This window comes from Aulostomus chinensis, chromosome 23 (assembly GCF_037954235.1).
Source record: "Aulostomus chinensis isolate RoL2024-O1b breed Wild chromosome 23, RoL_Achi_v1.0, whole genome shotgun sequence".
Classification (NCBI taxonomy): Eukaryota; Metazoa; Chordata; class Actinopteri; order Syngnathiformes; family Aulostomidae; genus Aulostomus; species Aulostomus chinensis.
Window position 1 is genome coordinate 3,968,838 of NC_141342.1, and position 17,257 is coordinate 3,986,094.

The 17,257-nt window shown below is 45.1% G+C and overlaps 1 protein-coding gene across 13 annotated transcripts in view; it reads left to right on the forward strand.

The window, feature by feature from the left end:
- The window catches only part of cacna1g (calcium channel, voltage-dependent, T type, alpha 1G subunit), a 271,413-nt gene that overhangs the window by 141,583 nt on the left and 112,573 nt on the right, over window positions 1–17,257 (forward strand). For all 13 annotated transcript variants that reach the window (XR_015111675.1, XM_086196398.1, XM_086196399.1 and 10 more), the window contains exon 6: window positions 14,826–14,985. Coding sequence is in view for 12 of the 13 variants with exons in the window: in XM_086196398.1 (XP_086052524.1) it covers window positions 14,826–14,985 (160 nt within the window). In the remaining variant the exon portion in view is untranslated. The remainder of the gene's footprint in view (window positions 1–14,825; window positions 14,986–17,257) is intronic.

Sequence of the window (17,257 nt, forward strand, 5' to 3'; positions counted from 1 at the left end):
GACATGGTGTGGAGAGTGTTTTTTGGTGTGAACATAAAATGCTAAGATGGCCGAAGCCAACCAAACCAAAAGGTGCCAAGCATGTGGAGGAAGAGAAAAAACGGCCTGATCAGCCAGCCTTTTATACCCCTGGGAGCACTGGCCAGGTGCTCCCAGTTGGACTAATTGGCCCCTCCTCCTGAGGCCTGCAGGGAAACAAACAGAACATCAGACATGGGGAAAAACAACATAAGCAGACCCAGTAAGGCAGGAGGCCGTCACACCCTCCTCCATAGGAACGGGGTTCCAACCCCAGAACCAAAATAAACAAAATCACCCAATCAAATTACTAACACATCCCATTTTAAAAACTCAAGTTATGTTATCAACTGTCACAACTTACATGTTACATGGCTGACCTGTCTACTGTTACTAGACCAACACAATACTTGCCACCCACTCCTGCTTCACCTTTGCCATCCTACTTCCTCCCTCAGCAACCTGGTACCTGGGAAGCGAATTAAGAGGGAAAAAGGGGAGGCAAGGAAGCAGACAAATGGATAACAAGCACAGGATTATCCACACAGGCGACTATCGATAAGGAGCTCGGGACAAAGCATCCGCCACAACATTATCTGAGCCTTTAATGTAGCGGATATCCAACCAATATGACTGCAGCAATAGCGACCACCGTATCAGTCGTTGGTTCGGACACTGCGGAGAGCTAAGAAAGGCCAAGGGATTGTGGTCGGTGTGGACCACCACAGGTACAACACCAGAACCCACATAAACATCAAAATATTTGAGTGCCCATATCAGGGCAAGTGCTTCCTTTTCTATCGTGGAGTAGTTTAACTGATACGAGTTGAATTTCCATGAGAAGAAGCTTACAGGTTTTTCTACCCCAAAGTCATCAATCTGCAGAAGGACAGCATCCGCCCCCACATGACTGGCATCCACCTGAAGGGAAAATGGTCGATAAACCGTGGGGCTGCCAAAACTGGGGCACTGCACAACAGGGCCTTCACCTTCTCAAAAACCTGTTGGCAAACAGGGGTCCACACAAAAGTTGCCTTTCCTTTTAGCAAGTCAGTAAGGGGTGCTACCACTTCAGAAAAATTCCTGCAAAAACTCCTGTAGTATCCCACTAGGCCAAGGAAACGCATGAGTTCCTTCTTTGTGGCAGGCGGAGGATACTGCTCAACAGCTCTGATTTTTTCCTGCACTGGCCTAACTGTACCCTGTCCAACCACTCGACCCAGATAGGTCACTGTCGCCCTCGCAAACTCACACTTAGTAAGGTTGATGGTGAGCTGGGCCTCAGTCAAGCAGGAGAACAGCATCTGGATGCGCTGCAAATGAGAAGACCATGAGTCAGAACAAACAACAACATCATCCAAATAAACAGCGCAACCCTCCAAATCCTCCATAACTTTAGTCATGAGCCGCTGGAATGTGGCAGGGGCATTACACAACCCAAAAGGCATGACGCGATAGGAAAACAACCCATTGGGGGTTATGAATGCGGAAATCTCACGTGCACGCTCAGACAGTGGGACCTGCCAATACCCTTTTAATAAATCAAATTTGCTAACGTACTTAGCATGGCCAACCTGGTCGACAGTCCTCCATTCGCGGAAGGGGGAAAGAATCTGGCTTACTCACTGCATTCACCTTACGAAAATCGGTGCAGAACCGAAGGGTGTTGTCTGATTTAGGGACCATAAGACAAGGTGAGGCCCAGCTTGAGGATGAGGGCTCAGCAATTCCATGATCCAGCATATATCTCACCTCAGCATCCAAGTAGTTACGTTTTTCAGGGTTGACCCGGTAGAACCTTTGTCTAATGGGCTTAGCATCACCAACATCTATATCATGCTCGATAAGATGGGTCTGGGTGGGCGCATCATTAAACAAACAAGCGAAAGCTCTAATAAGTCCTGACAGATCTGCCTGCTGAGATGTTGTAAGGTGACCCAAAAGACTCTCCAAGTTGCACAATGATTCAGAGTTCTTTAAACGCCCTTGTAATATTGCAACATCAAGACAAGGCAACCCATCCTCCACCTCAACTTTGACACTGAGGAGCAGAAACAACAGACACCCTCCCCACTGGACACGCGGCCTGCACCCCCCCGGAGAAGACTGAACTTCACCCTCAGGTTTAACAGACACACGGCAGTAATAAGCTTTTAACAAATTCATGTGGCACAGTTGGGTTGACTTCCTGCGCTCAGCAGTGGTTATAATATAGTTTTTTTCAGACACTTTTCGCAGGATCTTATGTGGACCAGTAAATTTGGCTTCCAAGGGCGAGCTGACAATAGGCAGAAGTGCTAGAACCTGATCAACACTGAACACACGACTCTCTGCGCGTCTGTCACAATTTCTTAATTTTCCCCTGCGCAGATGACAGCTTCTGTTTAGCGAGCTCCCCAGCTGCATAAAGCCTATGACGAAACCCATTTACGTAGTCAATGAGACCTTTAGGAGGATCCGCTTCCTTCCACTGATCATACAGCACAGTCAAGGGGTCCTGCACTGTGTGCCCAAATACCAGATCATTTGGACTGAAACCAGTACTTTCTTGTGTCACCTCCCTAGCAGCTAGCATCAACCAAGGCAACCCCTCCTCCCAATCCCTCTCCATCTGAGTACAATAAGCACGTAACAGAGACTTCAAAGTCTGATGGAACCGCTCTAGAGCACCCTGACTGTGCATGGTAAGCAGATGCTTTGTTGTGCTTGACATGAAGTTGTTTCAGTACTTGAGCGAAGAGATGGGAAGTGAAGTTCGACCCCTGGTCAGTTTGGATGATCTTTGGGATACCAAAAATAGAAATAAACTGTGAAAGAGCACAAACCACAGCCCTTGCCGTAATAGTGCGCAATGGGTATGTGGCCGAATAACGAATACTCTGACACATTACTGTTAGGAGATAACTTGCACCAGACTTCGAACGCGGAAGTGAACCCACACAATCAATTATCAGATGTTCACATGGCTGGCAGACAGGTGAAATGGGTGACAAAGGAGCAGGAGCTATGCTCTGGTTGGGTTTCCCAGTGAGTTGGCAAGTATGTCATGTTTTAATATGTGCCGCAACATCCTTTTTCAAATGGGGCCAAAAGAAATTTCGCAAAACCCTATCATAGGTTTTCCTGACCCCCAAATGTCCAGATTCCTCATGAGCTAGTTTCAACACTGATTCCCGAAACTTAACTGGCAACACAATCTGAATAATGGGGTCCCCAACAAAACTGTCACCAAGAGGCACCCACTTTCGTACCAACAGATCACTATGCTTGAAGTAGCCCCGAGAGCTACTTTTTACCTCCTCACCAGGAAGCACCTGCTCAAACAAGCCCTTCAAAGACGGATCAGCTCGCTGTTCCGCTTTCAGGTCTTCCTGCGAGATGGAGAGAGGTAGGTCAGACAGAAAATTCACACAAAGACAAAGATGAGAGCCTCTTGGGCTCTCCCAGTCAACACACATTGCAACATTACAGCACGAGCAGGCTCTGGCCACCTCCTTGTGTCGGCCACATGCTCAAACAAAGAAAAATGTCTCTGGGTCTTTTTCATTAAACTTTGGCAACAGTTTCAGGTTGCCCAAAATATCAAAAGACTCCTTTGTAGACCCAAGACTAAAGGAGGACCTCTCTACCTCCCTAGAACCATCAGCAGCCAACCTCCCATTCTCAATTAGGTCAAGCTTCCTCTGCTCTAAAGCCAACGTTGCCTGCTCAAGCTTGAGTCTGTCCCTTTCAATATCAGCCTTGTGTCTTATGCCATCATGCTCCAACTGCAACAACAACAACTCCTTCTGCTGGTCAAATGTCAAACCACCAGTCGCCATAACTGATGGTATCAACCCAGCAGCAGAAGTTAGATTAGACACCAGAGGGGCGGATACTTCTTCCTGAAGAGCCAAAACCCCACTTTCCCTTAGATTTGCTTTCAATATCACTTTAACATTATCTTTCAACCGCTTATCAGGAATGCCAATGTCATAATGCTCTGCTATTCTTAACAGCTGCTCCTTTGTACACCTGTCCAAAAACTCCTCTGATGGAGCACTAACAAAATCAGTAATATCAGCCATCATGCAACAAAACCAAATGTCTAAACCCCACAACACCACAGCTACAGAGGGCCAAGCAAGTGCCAACACGGTGGGTACAGGGTCCAAATTAACCCACCAAGAGTGCTTATCCCCTCTACCTACCCAAATCTAACTAGACTCAACCCTAGTCTTCATGCAGTGCCAATGGCGGGTACTTATGCACTGGCTTCCGCTAGCGCAGAAAAACCACCAAAAAATGGCCACTTCCCTACAACTACGGAAAGTGCTCCTGAGCAGTTGCTCCAACCACGTTTACTGCAACACTACAAGAAAAAAAACAAACCGACAAACCCAAGGGGGTACCGCCGCTATGCCTAACAGGGAATAATGCACTCACAAACAAATCTGCACTCGCTGACACCTAAACCCCCTGGCCACAACACTGAAACAAAAATCAGTCATTCTCAACTCAAAAAACTGTGCTTCACCCTAGTAGATTAACTACCATCACAAAAGTAATCAAGGCTTACAATCTGCACAATTACACTATAATTGGACGAACCCCCACTTTGTCATGACTCTGCTCAGGAGCCATGACAAGAAAAAAGGGGAGAGACACAGTAGTTCATAAAGAAATGGATAAGTTTACTTAAAAGCAAGGATAACTAAAAATACTCAATACAGGTATGAGGTGTGTCGTCAGTGGTGTATGTATGGGACATGGTGTGGAGAGTGTTGTATGGTGTGAACATAAAATGCTAACATGGCCGAAGCCAACCAAACCAAAAGGTGCCAAGCATGTGGAGGAAGAGAGAAAACGGCCTGATCAGCCAGCCTTTTATACCCCTGGGAGCACTGGCCAGGTGCTCCCAGTTGGACTAATTGGCCCCTCCTCCTGAGGCCTGCAGGGAAACAAACAGAACATCAGACATGGGGAAAAACAACATAAGCAGACCCAGTAAGGCAGGAGGCCGTCACACCCCCCTCCATAGGAACGGGGTTCCAACCCCAGAACCAAAATAAACAAAATCACCCAATCAAATTACTAACACATCCCATTTTAAAAACTCAAGTTATGTTATCAACTGTCACAACTTACATGTTACATGGCTGACCTGTCTACTGTTACTAGACCAACACAATACTTGCCACCCACTCCTGCTTCACCTTTGCCATCCTACTTCCTCCCTCAGCAACCTGGTACCTGGGAAGCGAATTAAGAGGGAAAAAGGGGAGGCAAGGAAGCAGACAAATGGATAACAAGCACAGGATTATCCACACAGGCGACTATCGATAAGGAGCTCGGGACAAAGCATCCGCCACAACATTATCTGAGCCTTTAATGTAGCGGATATCCAACCAATATGACTGCAGCAATAGCGACCACCGTATCAGTCGTTGGTTCGGACACTGCAGAGAGCTAAGAAAGGCCAAGGGATTGTGGTCGGTGTGGACCACCACAGGTACAACACCAGAACCCACATAAACATCAAAATATTTGAGTGCCCATATCAGGGCAAGTGCTTCCTTTTCTATCGTGGAGTAGTTTAACTGATACGAGTTGAATTTCCATGAGAAGAAGCTTACAGGTTTTTCTACCCCAAAGCCATCAATCTGCAGAAGGACAGCATCCGCCCCCACATGACTGGCATCCACCTGAAGGGAAAGGCAGGAGGCCGTCACAACTTGCGCACACGCCTTTCCTTGCGTCTGTAGCTCTGAAGCGAGGTCCTGGACGTTTTGAGGCGAGACGCTGCATCTTTCATCTGAAAGCTTTAGCTGAGCTATCATATTGACCACAGCTTTGTCTTTTATTTGCAGCTCTACAACAAATCTCAACAAGATCTACTTTAAATCAGCCGCGTCCCTCCAAAGTAGGAGCTACCAAGACAAAATTAGTTCCCGCTGATGAAGTGGAGACACTGTCACATACAATAGGCAAGCAGCGAAGCTTCCCAGCATGCACTGCTGCGAAGGATTCATGGACATTAGTTTCAAGGTGACAGTTTTTTACGCTGCTTGCCAACAGTTCAACACATTTATAATAAGTAAAGGCCCTTTTATCTGCATGATGGTGTTCAGTTGAGATGATCTTTATTGGTGTAGGTTGCGTTGTCAGTATTTCTGTTTTGTAAGTAGCTGTGAGTCACTGTGTGCCTAGAAAATAAAACTACACTTAGTGGTCTTAAGCATGAGCGTCGCATGTACTCAGTTTATAGTTTTAGGTAAAACTGATATGGTGAAGCGGCTGTACATGAGAAGAGATCTGGGGTGTGAAATATAATTATAATTATAGTTATTACCGCTGGCCTCCAAGTGTGAAAATATCCTGAACAACAACATCATTGGAATAATGAAATAATACCTTTATTTGTCCCAAGTGGCACAATAAGTTGTGCAATAATAGATGAATACATTTAGAACACAAACGTAAAAATACAATATGACCAAATATAAATGCTCAGCACTAAAGCTCAGGAAGTTTAAATGGAAAAAAAAACAAACAGTAAACGCAAATAAATAAGAGCTACAAGAATATAAAAAAAAAGAGGTTGGAGGTTTTGCCCTCTGTTCTCTCCATCGGGGTTTTTTTTTTTCCATGTACTTTGTCTTCGGGTCACATCGCCCGCTTATGCAAAGGCACATTTTCATTTCGTGGATGTCTCGTCATCTGTCTGGAGTCACTAGTTACCATCCACTCGAAGCAAATGAGAAGAGACGCAGGTGTACACAGACTCAACTCAGAAAGCCCATTAGTTCACAGTACAAAGATTACAACGCTGGCTGGGTCGAAGCCGGACCGGCGCGGGAGGGCAGAGGAAGCAGAGCTAATACGCCTGCTAACAGATGGCTCCCCAATCACACACAGCCACCCGCCTGCCAGCCATGTTAGGATGGAGTGGCTGCCCACAGCGAGGTTGGAGAGGGCACGCAGGCGGAGGAAGAGATGATTGTTATTGAATATGAAATGTCAATCAGTTGGAATGAGCACAGTTTGCAGGTTGGGAGAGGTTCAGAGGATGGGATCTCTCCTCTGTGTTGGCCTGTGAAGAATACTGCTGTATTGTAGGATGCTCTAAAATATTCCAACATCGGAACGTCTCCCCAAATCTTGTAAAAGCACGAGTCGAAAAAACCCCACCACAGATATTTGCTGTCTTCATTCGTTCAGATTGTTTTTATGAAGATTGGGTTTGCACTGAGAACTCGATGTGGTCTTTAAACATTTTAACAGAAGGTTAAAGAGTATGAGAGCTCATTAACAGAGCATCCTTTCTCCTCCACCGAGGCCAGAGACAGAAAACACCCCATCTAGAGTTTCCCTTTCTTGTTCTCACAAGCCCTCCCAGTCTGGTGTTACCGTGAATGGCGGCAGGCCGTGTTGTGGGTTATTGAGTTTACAGCTGGATAGAGCGGACATGAATTAAGTGGGATGATGTGGTCGAGACTCTAAAACAGACGATTCGAAAAGTTTTGCTGTTCGATGTAGTGGGTGTCTGAGCCCCCGCTAGCGTGAACCCAAATATACATGGCTGGCTCGTTCTGTGTTCAAACAAGTAACTCAGCAGTTGACTTCTGAGTAGGGTTGGGTACCGAGAACCGGTTCCTATGTGTAACCTAACGTTCCTGACGTCCGGTTCCGGAACCGTGAAGCAGCTTTTTGAATTTTGATTCTTTTTTTTCGGTTCCCGCACTAGTTTGTTTTCGGGGCGTGTATCATTCCGCTCTGCGTTCTCTGAGCGTCCGCTAGCAAGAATATCAGTCGTCTGAACATGGACCACAAAAACGCTCGAAAGTCTGGCTTCATTTTAATTTGAAAGAGGACGGAGTAGCACAGTGCAACATCTGCGAAAAAACAATTTCTGCCAAAGAAGGATCACCACAAACATGACGAAACACCTCGGCCTGCATGGTGTAACGATTAGCGAGTGGACTGTGTTCATTCCTGCTTAAGTGATAGACGACCTATTCTGAAAACTGTGTATATCTGTTTATAGTTGTTGAATGCTTGCTAAGTGATGCTAACGTTAGTCAGTAAAACCCAAAGGATACCCAACCCTACACACCAGATCCCCCCGGTCGAGGCAGATGGCCGCCCACTCTGAGCCCGGTTCCGCCTGAGGTTTCTTCCTGTTTCAAGGGAGTTTTTTCTCACCACTGTAGCCGAGTGCGTGCTCATGTGGGAATGTTGGGTCTCTTTCATCTGAGATAAAGAGGAAGGTTCTAGACCTGAGTGAAGTGCCTTGAGATGGCTTTTGTTGTGATTGGGCGCTGTATAAATAAAGATTGATTGATTGATCACAGGATCACCAACTGCACTGCCAATCACTAGGTTGTCATTCACACTTGGAAACATAATTTATTACAATTCATGCTTCAAACATGACATAGATCACAAACATCTGGCACTTTACAATATTCACAGTGTTTTTTCCTGCTCACATCCTGCATTCATCCCATCACAACAGGACTGCCTGATGTGGTGCCTACAGGTCAAATGTGGCCTGCTAGATTTAAACGAATAAATACAGGCGTAATCATGAGAAAGCGTTCAAAAAATAATATAAAATTAATGATACTGCAAGTTTCTGTTGTCTATTTTTTGGGGGGCGAATGGTTCTTTCCACATGTGGAGAGTAGATGGTGAGATGTAGATAAAAGGCATTTTAACAGCGCAGCGTTCTGCCAGGCACGCACCATTAGGCTGATGTTTTGGGCCCTTCAAGGTAGAAGTGTGAGCACCCCAGTCATAGAACAAACTCTGCTCTAACGATGAGTTTCATTTTACGTTTGACCTTTGTTGTCACATTCCAACCTCATTTATTTGAGGACTAATACACTCCTCGTGTGTAATTCGTTAATGCTCTTCCTAGGTTGTACGTGTCAGCGAGGTCGTAGCAGCCCAGAGTATTTTTCTGCATTAAACTCTTATTGTACTAATACATCTGCAGCATGAAAAGCAGCGTGGGAGATCAGTCGGTCCACCTCAAATCTCTAATTCTGACTGCTGTCGCTACCTCAGCTAAGCAGCTCCCAAACAGCTCAGCACGTTCCGGTGTGAGGGCAATCACTTGACAGAGATGATGCTTAACGTGTTTGCGGTTCATGTTTGTTGGGTCGGGTGTGTGTGTATGTGTGTGTGTGTGTGTGTGCGTGCGCGCGCATGTGTGTCTGCACGCCTCAGCTGCTCATTAATAACCAGAAAGACGGATAAAGTTGCTGTTGTAGGCAGCAGGACAGGTGTGTGTCAGAGTCGAGCAGCACACACTCTCTCTTTGTGAGCTGAACAATTGGCTGCAGGCAATGACTCACACTTTGGTTTGTACACACTCGTGACAGGATGTTCGCTGTGTAAACAGCACAGCATTTAATAACTTTTTCACAGTGTGATTATGGCTCCGCACAGATATTCTCATTATAAGTCGCTGTGACTGTGTACACGCTGGTGCTGGTATTCGAGTACTGCATACAGCACATGATCTGGCAGCTATCGCACAACTTGAAAACAGTGTGTTTTCGAGCTCTGGATGAAGAGTTTGAGTTTTATATTGAGATTTGACTTTTGAAAGCCAGTGAGAGACAAATATAATCCAGCAGATGCTCCTCCCCCCTCATCCTGTCCTTCACTACTACCTTTGCTCTCCTCCTTTTATCTCTCCCTGCTGCAATTGTTCCCCGCATCTTCCCCATCTGCCAGCGCCGGTTGATTTTATCTCAGCGTGTTGCCACATGAATAAATACAAACAAAAAATCCAGAGTATATTTGGAGATATGAAAAGTTCCTCATGCAGTTTGTTGTGCTCATCCCATAAAAGGTGTTTTTTTTTCCTGGTTTGTGCACATGTTTTATTGAAAGCAACAAAGCAGAAAGAAGTTCAATGAATGCCGGCTGCAACACATGAAACACAACAACAACAAAGTGTTTTTCTACTGTTGCAGAATGTCTGTACAGAATCAGAGTTCAAAGACGCACATTGTGGAGACACTCAAGTGAGACATATTTTAGGGGCCGTTCTGAATGTTCTTAAACACAAACAAGAATGGAAATGTATTTCAGATGTCAGTGACATTGCATGTTTTGAATGATGTCATCTTGTACAGATAGGCTGCAAGCTACTGGTATCAGGCTGCTGTCTTGTATACATCCATATTCATTTTCAACATGTCATGTCAAATCTAACTTTCCCAGATAATACTGTCAGCGATAGCGACACTTTCTTGTTCTCCGTGCAGCTCATCCAGCGCACAAGGCAACGTTTGGCTGAATTCATGTGACTTTTACGTGAACATTTGCACTCCAAAGGTGCCCAGTTTGAAGGTCAGTGAAGAGACAGCAAGGTGATATCAAGAATTGTGGTTGACAGCTCAGTAGAGCCAAAACGCCAAGTCATAACGCCACTGGTGTGTGTGTTTCAGAGCGTATTAAAAAAAGAAGAAAAGCCAAACAGAAGCATGTGGCAGCAGCGTCAGTGAAAGCAAACTCTCTAGAATCAGTCCAGGTTAGATCAGGGAACCAGTTCAGGGCTGGTACTGGTCCACACTGGAATCTGATACAGGCCATTTTGAGAACTCAAAATACTGACCATCACAGTCAAATTCACTTTTGACCTTTGACCTCAGGTCATCCCTGCATTTTTTCAGAAGATAGTGATGTGAGGTGGCGGTGACCTTTGAACGTTGACCACCAATGACTTGTCAGTTCATCCTTGAGTCCCAGAGGATATTTGAGCCATATTTACTGAAATTTCCTCAAGATGTTCCGAAGAATGGACAGACAATCGAAAACATATAGCGCCCCGGGCCTTTGCTGCCATGGAGGCATGAATGTAATGATGTGGATGATACGAAAAAAATCAGATGTGTGCAATAAATCAGACCTGTCTAGTGTGTGACATCACCGTTGCAGGTACAGGTCCAAACACACCTGAAACCAGAGGTCAAACACCCCTGCACGCTGAAGCAGAGAGGACATCAAAACCCTGATTTACAATCTGATGTGAAGTTCCTTTACAGACATGAGGCACAGCTGTGTTAGCTTGTAACATACCAACACACACACACACACACACACACACACACACACACACACACACGCGCACGCACGCACACACGCACGCACACACACACACACACACACACAGCAAGCAGCTGTTCAGACTATTAATCCAATATAATCCCACTAGAAAACAAAGGTACTCTCTAGTTTTCCTCACTGGGCATGTTTACGTGACCACAATGATCAGGTAATGCTAACGGTCTGATTTGAGGTGTTAACATGTTAATGCACTTCAGTAGTGCGATAATCGGAAAAACCTGGTTACCTGGTTTAGTCAGTTAGTTTGATCTATTTCCAAATTCATGATGTAAAACTCTAACTTCCTGTTAGAGCGCATGTTTCTGAGTTAGCTGGCTGCAGATTGCTCTTGTGGCCACTATATAACACTGAAATAATATAATGTGCGAGTTTATCGTCTCAGTCAACCGGAGGCAAAGCAATGATGCAGCTTCATTCATATCATCGGCAGATACGGATGAGGCTGCATCATCGTTCCCTTGGCCAGGCGTCGCCTCGTCACGTCTCCTCCACTGCGTCAGAGCACGTCACGTCAGGCGTCAAAACGCGGGGGGGTCTCTGGATCAGCCCCGCTGCTGTTCTTGTGGCGTTTAGCTTTGTAATAAGCTAATCTTGGGCGCTGCGGCGGTGTCTGTTCCACACTTGGGATGTAAACCCCACCCAAGTTTGTTTTTATCTTCCCACCAAAACTGAGTTCTGCTGCTGTGACTCATTGACTGCACCTGCTTCGTTGTAGCTCCTCCCCTCACACATGCACAGATGTAAAAGAACAAAAAGAAACCAGGTTTATAGTTTACATCCACACAATAAAACAGACTGTTGGGCAAAAAAGTTCAGTGGATCGGCTTTTATCCAATAAAGCACATCACAATACGCCTGTCATACGACCACTTGAATGATCCGCTATGTCCACTCATCAGATAATGATTGGTTTATTGGTGTGCATGTAAACAAGCTCAGTGAGTCCCAGAGACACCTTGGCCTCCTCCAGCTGCCTCCAAACTCTAAATATGCAGCTTTATCCCAATAACTGTGACAGCAGTTGCTGTTTTTCTGGCTTTTCTTGGGCTTCTCGACTCATTTTGGTAACTTAGTTTAATTTGCTTCGCCAAATAAAGCACTCGCGCTACGCCCTTGAACATGTTGTGCTTTGACATTAAACTCTACCCCAGTACAGGACATTTAAGTGTTTCTATCAGGGTCATTCAATCGCCCAGCACTAAATATATTCTTGATTTTTTTGATATTTTCTTAATGATGACATGACCAGTGTAGTGCTGTCCACGGGAACATCTTACCACTCAGAACAGTCTTCTTTTCTTTTGTCTCATCAGAGATGCGCCTCTCTCAACTCACCCTAAAGATATACTTTCAAACCAGACTGAGACAAGAAGACGCTCAATTTGTTTGTGTGGATGAGAAATGGCCAAATGTCAAATTGAGTTCAGTTGAGTCTCAGAGGAATAGGAATCACAAAGAAGAGATCCTGTTTTGAATTTTTCTTTCCTCGGGGCATCTCCTTTTTATTAGCTTTTTTTTCCTCACAGATTGTGTCAATAGACAATAACCTCCATGAAAAACACACCAATCATCCATCAATGCTGGCATTTAAAGATGATATATTTTGTATTATATTCATCACAACCTTTTTTTTTTTAGTTTAGCTCACCATCTCTATGCCTCTTTTGCTCTGGCCCTCCTCTCCAGCCCCCCACATCCCCCTCTGTCTCCTCTGTTCCCCTCTCAGCCCAGCAGACAATGCCCTGCCTCTCCAATTACCCAGAAACCCCCTGATCAGAAAATGATCCTCATTATTGATGTCTGCCTCTGCAGATTACTGTGGGGAGGGTATCCTGCAGGGACGGACAGAGATAGAAACAGGCAGACGGTGTGAAATGGAGAGACAGAGGTAGAAGCAGAGAGCGATGGAGGGAGACAAAGAGATCACAAGGCGGTGACAAGCAAAAGAAGGAGGTCTGAAGTGAAGGAGAAAGGTGTCCAGATACAGTCGATAGAGAGCCTCAGTGTGGAGATATGAGCTGCAACAGCAAAGGGACTGCCAGATTTAGCAGGGACTGTGTGGGTGGTAGGAAGAACGTGTGTGTGTGTATGTGTGTGTGTGTGTGTGTGTTTTGTCAGAAACTTGAGGGAACACTGTCCAGAGGAGGAAGAGATGCAGCCTCTTACTGTAGCATTAATTTAGTGAACTGCCTGCAACAAATCTCTGCACTTCCTTTTCACTCATAACTCTATAAATATAGTTTGGAACCTTGATTCATCCAGGGAAGCATGTCTCCACACACTCCCTCCCTTGATATTTACACAGCTACACAAAATCCTAGCCATTGGCATACCATCCAGCCACAGGATGGAGGGCTCTCGCTTTTTGTAGGGCGACCATACATGGCTCTCAAGTCCCAAACAGCACCTGCTCTTCACCTTTTACATGTGTACAGTATGATCATGTTTAGCTGCTTTTCACCTCCAGCCCTGTGTTGTTATCCTTGGACAGATTACTGTTGCTGCATGCTGCCTGTCCGTCTGACACAAGCGCTATAGTTAGTTTACAGTTGTGTTCTTGATTGGTGGGTTGCGTGTGTGTGGAGCCATAGATCTAGCAGGAACAGGCACCCGCAGGTTTAGGACCACAAGTACAGGACCCCCAGAGAATACCAGAATATTGTTACCAGTCCAAGCCAGTACCATATTTAGTAGTGGTATCTTTCTGGCCTTAAAATCAGATGCTTCTATCAAGATGTTATGGAATATTTTCAAGCTTCTCTGGCCAAAAAAACAGTTGTTGTTGTTTTGTTTTGGGGTTGTTTTTTTTTTGAAAGATGGTACATTTGCAGCCATTGCTGATCATTTTCAGTTTAAGTCAACCCACGATCCCCCACTGTCCTTAACCAAGTGTAACCAGACCGTCACCACAGCGCTGCAGAAGAGGAAGACCTGCTGCTCTGTCTCTGCAGACACACTATTGCAGGAGTACATCTCATATGGTGGGCAAACAAATCCGCTGGTTCAGCCTTGAAGCTTTGGTCCAGTTGGTGGTAGGAACCAAGCAGCACTGGACTTTGCATTGGTTTGCATGTTCAACTCCTGCTTTTTTAACATTTCACAAAAATGAACCGACCTGATGATATTTTTCTAGATGTAAGCATTTTTTTGGGGTATATTTTGCATGCGTGGAGCGCAGAGGTGGTGGTCACTTCACACGTATTGAGAGATTGGGTTGTGAAGACCTCGCTGACCTCGACAAAAAAGAAAATGCATCTCTATTTGAAGCCTGGCCTTTTTGCTCATTTTTCTGCGCGATTATCTCACATTCAGAACTGCAGCTGTGTCGAATGTGAACATCTGGCATCGTCTTCTGAACAACGGATACTGTGGTTTGTACTCTGGTGTGTAGGCCTTTAAGCATCATTAGTTTTCATTAAATGGTGAAAAGAGCTGTATCATCTACTGAGAAGTGTATAATGTGATGAAGTGAATAAAAATGGAATTATGCACTTGTCCCCGTAAGTGTGTTAATTTCCATTGTGGAAATGGAGAGGCCCTTTACACTGGTGCTCTTATCAACGAGTCTATTGAATTTTAAACAGCCCTGCTCATCCACGATCAGCTCACAAACCTGTTGTGATCTTCGCAGTAACACTGTTCCACCCGGACACGTCTGACCTGCTGCCTCTGTCTCCTCTCAGGTATGCGGATCCTGGTCACCCTGCTGCTGGACACCCTGCCCATGCTGGGTAACGTGCTGCTGCTCTGCTTCTTTGTCTTCTTCATTTTTGGCATCGTTGGGGTTCAGCTGTGGTCCGGCCTGCTCCGAAACCGCTGCTTTGTGGAAAACAACTTCTCTTTGTGAGTTCCATGTTTGCTCTATCTACAGGATGGAGGTTATACACTGACATCACTGTCCCCACTGTGCAGCTTGCATTAGTAGAGGAAACTACGTGACCTGGCGTACAACAAGCACTGTTTGAATTAAAGGCAGCTGGAATAAATGTCAGAAATCAGGCTTCTCATCGCGTATTAAGTTTTGACACTGTGAAAATACGCAAAACCTGGATGTGACCTTTGTTCATCCATGTAGAAACTGCTTGTTCTCCACATGTTCTAAACACTCCAGGAGGGTCATCGTTTGTTAGTTTAAGCTTGGACTGCATTCTGGAGTCACAAACTACAAATTCAGGAGGGAAAGAAAAAACATCTTTGTGAGCTCAAGACACACACATGCATGTGTGAGTACTTGACAGGAAAATTACACTCATTGGGTGAAGTATCACTTTAACACAACCCCGGAAACAAAAAGCTAGACTGTGGCCATTTTGAAGACGTGTGCCCTCTTTTTGTATTCAAAGCACGGTTAACACCCAAACCGCTACAGAGCATCTCCATGTTTTTCCAATTCAAAAACAGAGGCTGATAGTATTAGAAAAAGTTACAAAAAAGTGACTTTGTACATGTTTTCTGAGCTGAAGTAAACAACACTGAGTAATTGGAAAAAGGTCAAGGTGGATCTGCAGAGTGAACCCTGACCCTGCATGCAAAATCGGGTCATGAACCAGGGTCGATGAGGTGGTAGAGTCACAGAGATGAATGGGAGGGAGATGGACGACCGTATAATGAGAGAGACCCCACGCTGCGGTCCGTGGGCGGACCACGGGTACCAATGACTTATTCATGTTCTTGGTGTCATCCTGGCTTCATTACTCTATGGGATTTATGACTTATCGCAGCTTTAATTTCTGGCATATTTATTCCTGGCATATTTTTTGTCATCAATTTTTAGATTTTTCTGGTGTCTGGAAGATCATCTCTGCATTAGATGATGGCTTTTTTTTTTAAAGCTATAAGCATATTCATATAGCTGACACATATTTTCACTGCTTTTGCAAATAAGCAGCTGTTAACTGCTATAACTGGATTATCAGTGGCTCTTTATTACACAAATAAGAGTATGTTAGAGCACCCGGGAGGAAGTACATCCATCCATCATGTTCAGGCATGACCCAATATGAAACACGCTTAGCACAACAAACCATGAGTACTCTTGAAGCGTGCATGAAGAGGCACAGAAGTGTAAAAAGGCTGATGTGGCCGCACAAAGTGTTTGAGGTCAATTCCCTCCTGCCAGTACACTCATGGGACACTCCCACATGAGGACTTCCAGACAGAAAATTGATGTGTTGACAATTGAAATATTACTCAAGTATTAAATAATGATTTTGTACATATAAATACAATTTCTTTGACTTAGTGGTGATGCACACTCAAGGATTCTCTCACCTATCAAAACACACTCACACACACACACACACACATCTTCCCACGGTTTAAGGCAGCTTGCTGCACTGATTGGTCCCTCCAATCTGTTTGAGGGAGCGTTAATCAGTGAAATCAGCTGCTGCGTTATTGCATGAAATTACAACCTGCAGACATATTTGGCTTCAAAGTTGATCAGCTTAAAAAACTCTACACTGCGTTCACTAAAACTCAGAGGGAGCGAGTGATAGCACGTTTACTACTGCTTCAAACCTGGCGAATGGGGGGGGGGGGGGGCCAAAGCAATATAACGTCCTGTTTTCCTGCTTGCAGCCCCACCCTGATCACTTTCAGTCAAGCTGCCTGAGGATGGGAGCATGGTGCTTTAATAGCAAATAATTCAAGGGGGAAGTGAGGAAACATTTCCTGTGTCACATTGTCCTGTGACTTAGCAGCTGCTCGGCCAAAGTTACAAGCTGCGTCTGAAATCACTCCTTAATTCACTTCCCCCTACTCACTATCCAGGGAATTCTACCTCGAGCTCATCTGCAAAATGAAAATGATCATTTCTGAGATTACCTGAGTCTCCTGCAGCTCATTCTGCTCTTAGTTTTTTTCTGTTAGCGGGAGCAATGCATGATGGAACGCAGACTGCTGCAAGGGTATCTTGCTTTTGCAGGCCAACCCAGAAGTTAGCGTTGCCATGGGTTCCCTCGACCAAAAGCCTATGAGATTTTTGGGGATTATGGATTATTGGTGGGAATAAACTGTGATGAACTAAGGTTTACCAGACTTATATTTTTTGTTTGGAACGATCATCTTCACGAATGAACATCATTTTGATGTGTTTTGAGGTGGAAGTGCACTC